The 14,956-nt window shown below is 38.0% G+C and overlaps 2 protein-coding genes across 12 annotated transcripts in view; one reads left to right on the forward strand and one right to left on the reverse strand.

Moving 5' to 3' along the window:
* The window catches only part of Gpr34 (G protein-coupled receptor 34), an 8,768-nt gene extending 6,943 nt beyond the window's left edge, over positions 1-1,825 (reverse strand). Inside the window, exons 1-2 of one of the 2 annotated variants that reach the window (XM_055599518.1) lie at positions 1,578-1,825; positions 899-967 (exon numbers count right to left, since the gene is read on the reverse strand). The gene's annotated coding sequence lies outside the window, so the exon portion shown is untranslated. The remainder of the gene's footprint in view (positions 1-898; positions 968-1,577) is intronic. The other variant, XM_055599519.1, reaches the window with a different exon arrangement.
* Positions 1-14,956, forward strand: part of Cask (calcium/calmodulin dependent serine protein kinase) — a 376,056-nt gene that overhangs the window by 247,498 nt on the left and 113,602 nt on the right. For all 10 annotated transcript variants that reach the window (XM_055599508.1, XM_055599513.1, XM_055599507.1 and 7 more), the window contains exon 6: positions 12,195-12,297. In XM_055599508.1, the coding sequence (XP_055455483.1) occupies positions 12,195-12,297 (103 nt within the window). The remainder of the gene's footprint in view (positions 1-12,194; positions 12,298-14,956) is intronic.

Here is a 14,956-nt window from a genome sequence, read left to right on the forward strand (position 1 = left end):
TTTTTTTTTTTTTTTTTTTTTTTTTTTTTTTTTTTTTTTTTTTTTTTATTTTTTTTTTTTTATTTTTTCTTTTTAGTTACATTTTCTTAACTCCGTGTCCCAGCTGTATCCCGCTCCCTCATTCCCTCCCCAACCCCACACTCCCTCCCTGGTCTCCTCCCTGCCCCTTTCCAAGTCCCCTGATAGGGGAGGACCTCCTCCCATTTCATCTGTCCCTGTTTTATCAGGTATCTTCAGGGCTGGCTGCAAAGTCCTCCTCTGTGGCCTAACAGACTGCTCCTCCCCTGGGGGGAGGTGTCAAACAGCCTGCCCTTGAGATCCTGTTAGAAATAGTCCGTGTCCCCCTTACTTTGGAAAACTACTTGGTTACTGAGCTACCACAGGCCACATCCGAGCAGAAGTTCTAGGTTATATCCATAGATGGTCCTTGGTTGAGTTTCAGTCTCAGAAAAGACCCTGTGCCCAGATATATTTGGTCCTTGTAGAGCTCCTATCCTTTCAATAGACCCATATTTATCACCCTGCACAAAACTAAAGTCCAAGTGGATCAAGGACCTCAACATAAAACCAGATACTCTACATCAGCTGGAAAAAAAAGTGGGAAACAGCCTAGAACTCATTGGCACAGGAGACAACTTCCTGAACAGAACACCAACAGCACAGGCTCTAAGAGCAACAATCAATAAATGGGACCACATTTATTTTCTAATAGCAGATAGTGTTTTTGTTTCTCAGCAAATCCCATTCCTATGTTGGCATCCCTGTGTGAGCACTTATAGCCCCCAGTACCACCATCCTACCGCTCCCAGTTTTTCTTCAGTGGCTACAGCCAAGAAGATAGCTTTTAAAATGCAATTTGAGTGTCGTTTCTTTCAATATCATATGTTGAAATACATACCTATTTGATAATGGATTGATAATAATGACTGAATCTATTCAGGCCATACTTCAGAAGTTGCAGTAACTGCTGCATATAGAACAATTGAAAACATGTTACTTTGGAAATAATGATACTAGTACTATATCTAGTTTTGTCATAAGCTTAACGGTTCACTTTTCATTATTTTTTTAAAAGTACATTGTAGTTTCTCTTTCTTTTCTTGAGTATTCCCTTTCTTTAGTTCCAAAACACAAAACTTAAATTTTGATTGTCTATCCCATGAGATAGTAAGAATATAATAATAAATATTTAAGATGGGGAGACAATATAGCTTAGTGAAATCAAGAGATCCTAGATCACAGATAGTTGTGGTATATTACAATTAAATTTACAATGTCTGAAAATAACTTAAAACTGATTCAAGTACAGCTGCAAATCATTGTGACACTGCACAAGGCCACATACACTATGTAAGTGTTGTTATCAGATATTCTATCCAAAAAGAGAGCCTTGTTTGAAAAGAAAAGGTGTCATCCAAGCAGTTTACTCAGTGGCTCTAAAAAGCAAAAATTTGCTGATAAGAGAATAGAATTGCCAGCATGCACCGAGTTTCACTTTGAACATTCAGATAATCAAGTTTTGACTAAAACAAAGACTCATGTATGTGGCTTAAAAAAAAAATTCAGAGAATACTTACAGTTGAGGCTTTCCTGAAGTAAAAGGAGTAAACCCAAAGCTCCCTAAACCAGGTTGTGTCAGCTGGGCTCTGCCATCCGGTGGTGGTGCAATTGGCTAGAGTTCTCTTCTTTTTTATATTCACATGTGGTACCGTTGTTTTTCCCCTTTTCCTTCAGTTTGACAGCTCTTGGGGCTCCTTTTGAAGCTAAGAAAAGACCCCACTCTTAGCAACAGCTTCAAGTTGAACTTGAGGAAATGCACCTTCTTCTGTATGAGTCCCTTCTAGCTTAAGCTAAGGAGTGCTTCAGTCATCTCCTAAAATGCCAACAAAAAAAAAAAAAAAAACAAGCAGAAATGAGCAGATTACGCCCTTCCTAAGAAATGATGATTGGTGTGCTATATGGATTTTAGAATATAACCTCTGAATTTCTGCTTCCTTCTGGATTCATTTTAGAAGTTGCTACTATCATGAAGTGGTCTTTCTGCCCTGAGTTATACTAACATTCCTGATCATTTTTTTTTTACTCTTCAGTTTTGTTGAGGTTTTATTCAGTCTCTAAATTATATTGGTATCCTTTCATATCTTCCTTAAAGGCCCTGGATTTATTTCCTAAAATAACTTTACAATTTGGGGACTAGGTGGGATTTATAGTGATAGTCTCTCCTCACCACACTCACCGAAGTAAACTGGAATGGGTTCTATTTCAAGGAAAATATGATGAGTCTCTGCAGTCTCTCTTCTTGTCTCAGTCCACTATTTAACCACTATCAATTCATCTGTGTAGCTGCTAGCCCTGCACTTGAGCACCACTTCCCCTTTTGGTTGTTGTTCAGAACATAATTGTCATTCTGCAGCTTTGTTTAAATATTTTTTAACTCCATAGACTTCATCTAACATTGTAAGTATGTCTGGTAATAGTCTTCTGAACATCATATTCCCCAGAGCTTTTAAAATTTAGTTTGTCAAGAATCTAATACATGAGACAATAACTTTACATTGCTAGAATCAAAATATTTTCTAACTCTTACTTCCCCCTGAGAACCTCTGAGAAGGAAGATGCTTACTGTATTTGTCTGACAGTATTTTTTTTCTTACTGTGGTAAGAAACACATACCACTAAATTTACCACATAGCCAGTTTTGAGTGTATCATTCAGTGGTGCTAAGTGTACTTATATCATCATGCAGCAGATCACCATAACATTTTCATGATGCAGAATTAAAACTCGAAACCCACTATACAATTAGCCTACTCTCCTTGAGGTTCATCCATGCTAAAGCATGTAACATAATTTCCTTTATTTTTAAAACTGTGTGTTTCCATTGTTTGGCTAGATTTAATTTTCTTTATTATCTTTCCATAGGCAGGTGGATTATCTCCACTTCTAGGCAATTCTGAATACTGCTGCAACAAGCATGTATATGCAAATATCTCTTCAAAATCCTGGCAGGATTTTTCATGACTAAATGAATCATAAAATGCTTTTTATCTCCTGTAATATGATATTATTTGCTGTTATAATTATAATGCTAAAATAGTATTTACTATTTTTGCATTGTACTATTGTCCCACACTTAAGCCATCCCATTTCAAACTTGTTTTTTTTTTTTCTAACTTTAGTGTTCTCATATTGTAGTCACATTTTCCCCTCAATGTTAGTCAGCAAGGCTACCATCAGGTTTGAGTATTATGTTCTAGTTTTTTATATGAGCCTGTCCTGTTCAGTCTGAATTTTCTGTTTGTCACCATCTCCTTTTTATGTGAAACCCAACCGTAGTGCAATTGAGCTCACCACCTCGTCCAGGCCTCCCCAGTCAAGATGAGGACTGTGGAGTACAAGGACACAGTCCTACACAGTGGCCTGCCTTCAGACATGCAATCAGAAAACTTAAGGGCCCCCTGGACTGCCAGCAGTCCTTAATGAGAATCCTAATGTCCTTAGTCCAGTAATTCTCAAAGGATGACTTCCAAACCAGTAGCATCAATAGTGTTCAGAAGCTTGCAACCAGTATACGCTCTAAACTCATCCAGACCTAAGAGCCAGAAAATCCAGCAATGAGGCCCAAATCTGCGTGATGCGGGTGCTGAAATTTGAGAGCCACTGCCCTAGTTTATACTCCTTTAAAAATAGTGTTTCACACCTTCAACCTTCTCAAACTGCCAGCAACCTCATTTCCTTCCCACTCTCACCTAGTAGTTGCTTTTCATTTCCCTAAGAAAATAGAAGCAATTAGAAAGGAAACTTCTCTACACTTACAGGGCACATTATGGGAAATGTGTGCATTTTTATGTATTTTATTTTTTATTCTTAATATTCTACCAATAAGGAGGGAGATACTGAGGGGCAGTAAAAAAAGACAAAAAAATCTAGACCTCTCTGAATATTATTTGTTTCATAGTTTTGAGTTTGGAAGTATAGGTAAGTTCTATGTAATTAAAACACCAAGCTGTACAAATCTAATTAAACTAAATGAGCCTCATTTATATGACAAAATGAAAGCAAAACCATATGGCAAAGTTACTTTAGGTGCCTTGAAAATAGTATGGGAGTTTCAGGACATAATTTTAGACTTAGAAAACAGCAACACTATGCAGCCCAGTAATCAAAATTAGGAAATTTACATTGAAAGAATACCATTATGTACTTAACAGTCCTTGTTACAGATTTCATCAGTTGCCCTAATAGTATCTTTAGAACAAAAATAAAACCAAGAACACACTAGCTGGGATACTTTTTTAGTTTCACTGAAACCCTTGAATCCAGAGCTATTTCTGAAGAGCATAAGCCTGCTAGTTTCTATAATGTCTCTTGGACTTTTCTCCATAATTTGATCTGATTGCACTCTTTGCCATGGATACCAATACAGTGTCACTGGCTTGTCAGTGCATCATATCAGACATGATGCACTATTGCCTAGTGCATTATTATTATTGTTCCCATAATAATAATGTTGTTCCCATTATATTATCCCATTATTCTCATTGTTCACTGTGCTAGTTTCTTCTAGGCCTCTTCCTTGAAATATTCCTATTCCCTTTTGTTATTAGTAAGTATCCTATGGGGGGTACTTTGAGAATATATAAATACCCTATCATTCTTCAAACTTTGCCTGTCTAGTTAGTATTCTTGGTAATTCTTACCTGGATCAATTATGTTGATGAAAACTGCTGAATGGTAATTTTCAGAGTCCAACATTTCTTACTGTATTTTTTTATTATTATTTTATTTAAAGAAAGGCATTTCTACCAGACATGGTGGCATGTGCCTATACTCAAGAGGCAGAATCCAGCGGATCCCTGAGTTTGAGGCAGTCTGGTATACATACTGATTTCCAGGACAGCCAGGGCTACACACAGAAGCCCTGTCTCAAAAAAACAAGAAAAAGGAAAAGAAGAAAGGCATCTCCTTTCTCCCAATGTGTTCGTTTCCTGATTTATTTATATCAATATGGATTTGCAGCCTCTTACTTTGCTTAGCAGTAAAATAAAATTGTGGCTGAATTTATCTAATATGGTTTAATAATAAAAAGGATGAAAAGAAATTATACATAGTTAATAATCTTGCTACTGCTGCTGTAGGCATTACTATTTTAAAACCTATATGTATTTTCTAATGCTGCAACCTGTTAATACAGTTTCTCGCCGTAAAATTATTTCATTGCTACTTCATAACTGTAATTTTGCTATTATTATGAGTTATAAATATCTGATATGAAAGAGATCTGATTTATGCCCCCCAAAGGGGTTGTGACCTACAGGTTGAGAACTGCTGGTATAGACAAAGCAAATAAATAATTATGTATGTCACTGTTGTTAGACACCAAGATTACTTGCTAAATCAAAGAAGTCAAAACCTTATAGTTGAATAAGAGTGAATTTGTAATTTTCCCCTTCTCTAAAGTCCACATTTTAAACTCTGGCTACTGGAAAAGTGAAGCAATAATAACTAAGTAATGGTGTGTTTAGGATTCTCTTGTAGATTCAAATACTTTTTCCCACTAAAAGGAAAAGGGTTTGCTTAGAAGAATGGCTGGTTTCAGATCTGAGGCAAGAGTAACACAGCGTTGGGATAGCTTTTTGTACCTGAAAGCAAGGATTTTAACAGATTCCTGTAATCCTACAGACAGGTAAAATAGCTAACTTTAAGGGGTTACCACTAGCCAAAAGTGGGGCAAATTTCTAATGAAAATGAAAAAAAGGCAGCAACTGATTGAAACATCAAATGTAGTAAAGTCTATAAATTCGTGTTAAATGCTTTTGAGATGCCTTTGGAAGTTGCCTAGATATCAACTCCATATTCTAGAAATGGTTCATAGCACCTTTATTTATAATAAATATTAAGGAAACAAGAAGGGCAGAGAGATGGCTCAGTGGTTAAGAGCACTTGTTATGCAAGCATGATGGCCCAAGTACAGATGCCAGCACTCATAAAGGCTGGGCATGTCAGAGACAGTCCCTGTTCCACTTACTAGGGAAGCCACTTGGATACTGAGCTGCCATGGGCTACGTCTGAGCAGGGTTTCTAGGTTATATCCATGCATGGTCCTTGGTTGGAGAATCAGTCTCATATAAGACCCCTGTGTCCTGATATAGTTGTTCCTTGTAGAGCTCCTGTCCTTAATAACTCCCCCTTCTTTCATATGATTCCCTGCACTCTGCCCAAAGTTTGGTTATGAGTCTCAGCATCTGCTTTGATACACTACTAGGTAGAGTCTTTCAGAGACCCTCTGCGGTAGGCTCCTGTCCTTTTTCTTGTTTTCCCCTTCTTCCAATGTCCACCCCATTTGTCTTTCTAAGTGAGGATTGATCATCTTATCCTGGGTCCTCCTTCTTGTTTAGCTTCTTTAGGTGTATATATTTTAGTATATTCATCCTATATTATAGGTCTAGTATCCACTTATAAGTGAGTATATACTGTCTGTGTTTCTGCTTCTGGGATACCTCACTCAGGATGATCTTTTCTAGATCCCACCATTTGCCTGCAAATTTCATGATTTCTTTGTTTTTCATTGCTGAGTAGTATTCCATTGTGTAAATGTACCACAATTTCTGCATCCATTCCTCCACTGAGGGACATCTGGGTTGTTTCCAGGTTCTGGCTATTATGAATAAAGCTGCTACGAACATGGTTGAACAATTGTCCTTGTTGTGTGGGAGGAACAGCCTTTCTAGGCCACAGAGGAGGACATTGCAGCTAGTCCTGATGAGACCTGATAGGCTAGGGTCAGATGGAAGGGGAGGAGGACCTCCCCTACCAGTGGACTTAGTGAGGGGCAGGGAGGAGATAAGGGAAGGAGGGAAGGATTGGGAGGGAATGAGGAAGGGGGCTACAGCTGGGATACAAAGTAAATAAATTGTAATTAATATAAAAAATGAATTATAAAAAAAGCTGGGCATGGCCACACATGCCATGCCTCGTGATAGAGGATGAGGTGGAGACAGAAAGATCCCTAGGGTTTTTTTGGCGTCCAGTCTAGCTCTTGGTTCAGTGAGCAACGTTGTCTCAAAGGAATAAAGTGCAAAGTGATAGAGCATGACGCCTGATGTTTCCTCTGGCCTTGAAATGCATGTGCCTATACCTCATAAATGAACACATAGGCACACACACGCACACAAAAACAGGAAACACCTCAAAATGTCCATCCCTAAGGAGAATGAAAAAGCACATGATTAATACTATGGAACACAAAAATAAGAAAATAAAGAAAAAGACTTCCTGATGACATGAACGTGTCTGGATCTTGGAAACATGCTGAAAGAAACCTTGCATGAAACAGTGCATTTTTATTTGCTTTCATGTATATGAAGTCCTAACACTGGCAAAGCAAGCCCTTGCTGGAAATGAGATAGCAGCAGACTGGATGGAGAGTGGATAAGTGGATGGAGAGTCCTGATAGGGCTCTGGGTTACACAGATGCATGTCATCAAAACTCTGTAGTAGTGTATTATGATGTACACATTTCATGCTATGTAAGTTTTACTTCAATCTTTTTACAAATACTAAGTTTTTAGGACCTCAAAGTATGAATCTATGAAATGAGGCTACTAATATCATTAAGTAAACAGTTGATAATGAATCTCATGATGGATCAGGCAAATAACAAATTCAGCCGAACCTACAGCTGAATCCTGTCACTACAGCAGGGCAACCAGGCATATTCTTACTGCTGAGTTATAACAATTAAAACAGGTGAAGTATTAGTACATAACAATGAAATTTATCCTGACTCTAATCAAGATTATGGATCTAACTATGAATGTAGCAATGTACAAAACATAATAAATGATAAACTTTGTGAGTGCCACTAGCCAAATCTAGACTGTAGGGGATTTTATGGGGAAAATTACTGAGTATCTTAAATCAATACCATGAAAATTAGAGAGGGAAAAAGAATATAGTAGAAGGGAAAATCTGTTCTCTAACAGCAATATATGGGCCATGGATCCCATTTAATTTTCAGATAGGATATTTTGGATGGCCTCAGACTTACTGTTAATTGACAGCTGAGGTTGGCCTTGAACTGATCTTCCTGTCTTCACCTCCCAAGTACTAGGATTTGAGTCTTATTTTAAACTGAACCACAACTAAAAAGCATTGTTTTCATAGTCAAGAAAATTGAATGTAGTGTGAATATTAGGAAATTAGAGGAGTTAGAGAGATAGCTCAGCAATTAAGAGAACTTCCTGCTCTTCCAGAGGACTAGGGTTCACTTCCCAACAGCCACATTAAATGGCTCACAACCTCCTGTAACTCAAGCTCCAGGGAATCAGATACCCTCTTCAGCCTCTGCAGGCACTGCACTTATATGCATGCACACGCGCGTGCACACACCTACACACCCACGCATACACATACTCATGCATGCATATGAATAAAAATAAACTATTCTTAAAAGAAAGATAATTACAATTGTTACTTTTACATTTATATTAAATGGTTTATATACGTTTTTATTTTATATTAAATGATTTATATAAGTTATTTATAGTAAACTATAATTATTTTAAGTTTTCTGTTAGAAGCACCGAGCTTGGTAAACAAGTGAAATTATATGATTGGTTTTAGAATACTTGAGCAAAAGCAGTAACAAATGAGACTAGGTAAAGCAAGAAGGGCAGAAAGATTGCTCAGCTGGTAAAGGTGCATGCCACCAAACCTCATGCTCAGTGTGATCCCCATAATCTACATAAGGAAAGGAAAGAAATGACTTGTACAAGTTGTCCCCTGACATGGCACACAGTTACACACACAAGTGTAATGAAAAGCTTCAGAGAATGCCAACAAGAGTTCATACTAGGTGATAGGTATGTGGAAGTTTATTCATCTTCCTCCAATTCTAAGTGTTAAAAGGTGGAAAGGGGGCCTCTTCAGTTCTACATGTTCCTCTAGCTGCATCCTCTGTCTCCGTTCCTAGCACAGAAAACTTTGAAATGGATCTGTGCTTACTGACTCCACATCATCTCTCCCCAGTCCCTGTAGAATCTAGTACAGTGAACAGTTTTATGTCCATCGTGCCACCGATAACACCACTTTTATCATTGTTACCTGTGACACCCAAATCGTGAAATCTAATCACCTGTCTCAGTTTCAATGGCTTTAGTAACACTGCTCACTACTGAGCCTTTTTTCTTGGAAAAAAAAGTTTCTTTGCTTGGCTTCTAATATGCAGGCTCTGGTGTTCACCCTTTTTCACCGTCTGACCATTGTTTTTCTTTGCTAGATTCTTCTCATCTTTCTGCCCTCCATTTACCCACTACGACCCAATTCTCCATTCTCTTCTTTAGTAGTAGTCACTCCCTTAGAAACTTCATTCAGTCTTTTGGCTATAAATACCATTAGCATGCTATTGATCCTCATCTTCCCATCTCTAATCCCAGCTCCTACCCTACCTTGTTTTATAAGACCTAGCCCTCGATAGTCCATCTTTCAAACTCTTCCCCTACAATTCTTCATTTTTCACTGCAAGGCTCATTGCAAGACCCTGCTTGTCAAGGTTTACCTGCCTCTCTCTTGTATCCTGTCTCTCCTGCATCCTCTCTCATGCAGCTCTGTCAGCATTGCCTTTAGAGCATAAGCTATGTTTGATCGGTTCTTGTGATCTATCCATATCACCCTCCTCCTACGCTTGATCTGCAGTGGCCTCTTTTCTCTCCTGTGTTCTTACAGTCACCTGTCTGCAGAACAGTCAGACGATCCTTTCCTATACCCAAAGGTGATCACAGTGTTCCCTGTCAGTAATCTACATGCACCTGTCCATCATGATCTGTGTAAAACCCAGTGTTGCTTGTGGTTTTAAGGATGTTCGATTGCATTCTCTATCACTCTGCCATTGTTCATTCTTTCCCAGCTATCTCTCCTTCCAATCTTCATGCATACCAACCCTCATCACATGTCTGCACCTTTGTACTCACTGTCTTTTCTGCCCAGAGATTGCTTATATGTACCTTTTTTTTTTTAACTTCACTCTAGTCTCTGTTCATATTTTGCCCTAGTAAAGAGGGCTTCTACGACACCCACCCAAATAAAATATCAGTTCCCCAATCCTCACCAGATTACTCTTACAGTATATGCTTTCTGGCTTATAGTTTATTCATTTGTATCTATAGGTTTATTTTATTTTGTACCTGGAGTTCAAATTTTATGACTTTTTGCACATGACTGATTGAAAATGGCTGAATCCACATAGTGATGAGAATTACATAGATTACAGTATAACATTAACTTCAGAAAAAAATAAAGTCAACAAGCTATGAAGAGTATACTTTGGACTTCTGACCGAAGCGTATACTTGTCCCTAAGAAGGTGATGAGATGCTTCCACGAATATGACCAAGAGACCCTGTTGGGATCTAAACTGTGTCTTCTTGTCCTGCATCATGCCCATCCTTTCTCAGGCCTGCATGCTCTAGACAACTGCTCTACACTGAGCTCTATCCCCAGTTCCCATACACTCTTCTCACTGTTTTGTCATGTCAGTTTGTTCTCTAATCGTTTGTATACCTGCTTTTCCTTTCTCTTTTTTCCTCCCCACTTCCCTTCTTTCTCGCTTTTCTTTTTTTCTGTTGTTCCCATATACTATGTACACTTATATTTAAGGAATCATCTTTCTATCTGTTAGACTCTATGTACTTTAAAATTGTTCTAACAGGAGGAGTAACTTCTGGAATAGATTTCTGATACTCTCCTGGGGAAGGAAAAGGATCTTTCCCACTTCTGCTTATCACCATCAAACTTCTGTGTGGGTGTACTAGCTCATTTTTATTGCACAGGGTGGTGGGGCCTTTTTCAAGGGGCCTTTTTCAAGGGGCCTTTTGTCAGCTAAACTTACTTAAAACAATAGCAGCTCCCAGCACACACACACACACACACACACACACACACACACACACACACACACACTGGGTGGCTTAAACCACTTGTAAGTCTATCACAAAAAAGAAAAGAAAATGTACTTTAACTTTAAAGGCTTGTCCGTTCATAACAGACCATGTTTCGAGAAACATTCAAATGCACTGTTAGGCATATCAGGGAATATAGTACTTGGGCAGCGCAAAGGTCAGCACATTACACTCTCTTCTGACGCCATCTCTTCCAACAAGAAACAGATAAAGATTCAGCCCTGTAAGGAAACCACCATTGTTATCACAAGGTAGGAAGGGAAGCAGATCCACAGGCCAAACATGCTCTGGGAGAAATCCCTGGGAACAAAGCTCAATGTAAGTTATTAAAATCCAACATCCATGCCTTTATTCCCAGCATTTAGGAAGCAGAGACAGGCAGGTCTCTGGAGTTTGAGGCCAGCCTGGTCTACATTGTGAGCTCCAAGACAGCCAGAGCTACATAGTGAGACCCTGTCTCAAAAAAAAAAAAAAAAAAAACATTTGATATCATTCTTACTCAGGGGTAGAAAAAAAAAATAAAAGAAATAGAATGGTGATGGTGAACAAAGAAAAGCCATTGGCATTCCCTAAGGATCAAAGTATAGTGACTATAATTGAAATCACATTTTAGCAGGAAGAGATACTGTGTATTTTTGTTGAAACAAATATAAACTGTCAATCAAATAAAGAGACTATTGTACAAAAAAGAAAATATATCTGCATTTATTGAATATCATGCTTTCTGGGTGATAGCTTAATCTTGGAAACAATTCCTATGTCTTTAGAGAAAGCATTCAGAAGTGAGAAGGGGACAAAGAATTCAAGCATATAAAGTAATTCAGAAGCTTGCTTGCTTATTTATTTATTTATTTTGTTTGTTTATTATTTGAGATGAGGTTTCTCTGTGTAGTCCTTGCTTTCCTGGAACTCAGAGATCCGCCTGCCTCTGCCTCCTGAGTGCTGGGATCAAAGGCATGTGCCACCACTGCCAGGCTTCAGAAGCTTTTTGTAAACTGAAAATTGTTTTTATAATAGGTTTTAAATGTGTTACTACACATAGGTTTTATTTGGGGAGGGTGAGGGATCAGAAGACAATTTGTAGGAGTCTCTACCTTCGGAGCCCCAAGTTCTCTAAGCAATCTCGCAGAACCAATCCCAAAGTTTTAAGTACTACTATAGTAGATCATTTAGTTTTATGTAAATTGAATTCTTTTCTATTAATTCATATTTCTGCTTTGATTGTTTTTCTTTTCAGCCCCACTGTGTTCTCCTCGCTTCAAAAGAAAACTCGGCCCCTGTCAAGCTTGGGGGCTTTGGGGTAGCTATTCAATTAGGAGAATCTGGACTTGTCGCTGGAGGTAAGACTTAACCATTTAATGTCTTTGCCCCACCTTCAAAACCTGGTTTCTTTTAAGTTACTTTAAAATTTAAAAGAAGAAACTAATCCAGCCTGAGTGTTTCACATCCCATTCTACCCAGCGCCATTAAATAGTTTTCAATTTAGTGACTCTGTAATCATACCTAGAATTTTAGTCCCTTAAGAATAGAACCTAGGCTTGCAGGTGTAGTTTAGTGGCAGGGCACTTGTCTAGCATGCATGAGGTGCTGGGTTCCATCCCCAGCACTGCTGAAAGTGCTGTGTAGGTTTCTTCACCATGTCCCTAGCACTTTACAGAGGAAAAGCCCCACAGAAGCACAATACAGGAACAGTGCACAAAGAGCTTACTGTTTGGAAGCCGAACTGGACAAATAGAGTCACTTGGAGTATATATGGATTTACCTTTTAGGGTCACAGCATGTCTAAGTTTAAATTTCCTGTCTCCTCTCTTTTTCTATGTATCAAAGAATCCTGCTGAAGTCATCAGTCTATGTGTGTGTGAAGAGCAAATAGAAAAGAATACTGGCTGATTTTCTCATTAACCAAAGCAAAACATGATTTTCATGTTTTGAAAATCATGTGCCATAACAGAAAATGAAAAAGTAAAAGTAGGAACTTTCTTTACTGGTATATAGAAGTGGATGCTAATTCAGATTCCAGTGTTGTGGGGATTTTTGTTTATTCTTTTCAACAGAATCCAGACCACAATACTGCCCAGGGTTTACTTCTATTTCTTAGTTTTGCAAGTTGCACAGTTCTCCATTCTGTATTCCCAGTGTAATCAGTGCTTTCACTTTTCCACCTTTTCCACCTCTTTTCCACTGACAGCTTCATAGAGAATAAAAATATGAAACAGAATATTTCTGTTAAACCAGGTGTGCTGGTGCACACACAGAATCCCAGCACTTGGGAGGCTGAGGCAAGAAGATTGCTTTGAGCCTGAGGCCAGCCTGAACAACATAGCAAGACATGAAAGAAAATGGAGCAAACACTCATGTTAAATTCAAATGCTTTCCAAAGCATAACCATCAACATAGCTGTCTGTTACACAAGACATTTCATTCAATTTGATTGTGGCTAGAGCATCAAGCAGGAATAACATGGACCATCTTCTAAAATAGGAGTGTGAATTATAGTTATATTTTAAAAATCACTCTGTACCACACTGCTCTCTGAATTGAAATTATATTAAGTTTTTTCTAATTTTACATACTTTTTCAGCTAAACATTTCCTATAACATGAGAATGAGAGAAAATGAGCCAACTTCCTTGTGTATGTTATGTATTGAAATAACTTTGTGTCTATTGCGTTGGATCTACATTCTATTCATATTCGTTGTGCAGTAGACTCTATTTTAGCTCACAATCTTGATTGGTGGAGGGAAAGTAGATTAAGTTTGCCTCCATGTTCACTTATTTTTGTAAATTCCATGAAACCTTCCCCTAATTTTTTTCAACAGTTTTGAACTCACAGCATGTCTATTATTCCAGTATTTTCTGTACTCTAAAATTAAAATCCTTTTTTTTTTTTTAACTTTGAAACAGGATTTCATGTGGCCCAGACTGGCCGCCAACTTGATAAGGAATTGAAGACCTAGAACTTCTGATCCTTCTGAACACTACTAGCATTACAAATGTGCCCCATCACACTCAGTTTCATGTGGTGCTGGGGGTGGAATTCAGGGCTTGTACATGCTAGGCAGGCACTCTGCCAGGCATCATCTCCAGTCCTAAAATACTTCCTTTTTTGTTAAATAATTTATTTAATTTTATTTTGTGTGCATTGGTGTGAGGCTATAAAGCCCTTGGAACTGGAATTACAGACAGTTGTGCGCTGCCATATGGGTACAGGTCTTTTGGAAGAGCAGACAATACTCCAACTACTGAGCTATCTCTCCAGCACCCCCTAAAATACTTTCTGGTAGTCAAAATTATTTCTTAATGTACCATTCCATATATTCTTGAAATAACAGTTTTAAACATTATAGCGCCTTTAAAAACACAATGTAGATAAAGGATACATAATTATTTTTTTTTTGAAAAAAAAAAAGCTTTCCTGCTGTTTAAAGTACTTTTGAAATTTTACTAATATTTATCAGCTTTGGAAAAGAAAGCTATTTTCCTGTAGGTTGGAATCATTGATTACCTGCCCTTCCAAATAAAAAGGCTTATCTCTTTTACATGTTCTACATACTAAAACCATTTAACTCCATTACACTTCTCCCATGTAACACTCAACTGTTTAGAGAATCCATTTACCCTGACTACAACCTAGAAAATAATTACAGTGTAGTAAAACCATTTACCCTTAAAACCCATTCATAATCCTCTCCGTTGAGAGCTAAATACATACACAGGAGGTTGCCTTCCTCCTGGTTTTCATAAAATTGTATAGATTTGTGTCCCCTCATAATTTGCACCTGCTATTCTATCTGTTCAGAATGCCTTTTGTCATTTTATCTGTCACATTCAGCCGTTTTCTTAAAGACTAAGCTAGCAATTATTGCCTTTTGAAAGCAAGCATATTATAACTTATCCTAGTTCAGTGACCTATCCCTCCTCTTCCATCTAACCAGAACTACCTAGGTTGCCTACTTCCTTACAAAATTTTATCAAGGACGTGTAATAACAGCAAAGAC

This window comes from Psammomys obesus, unplaced genomic scaffold, assembly GCF_907164565.1.
Source record: "Psammomys obesus unplaced genomic scaffold, mPsaObe1.curated_primary_1811, whole genome shotgun sequence".
Lineage (NCBI taxonomy): Eukaryota > Metazoa > Chordata > Mammalia > Rodentia > Muridae > Psammomys > Psammomys obesus.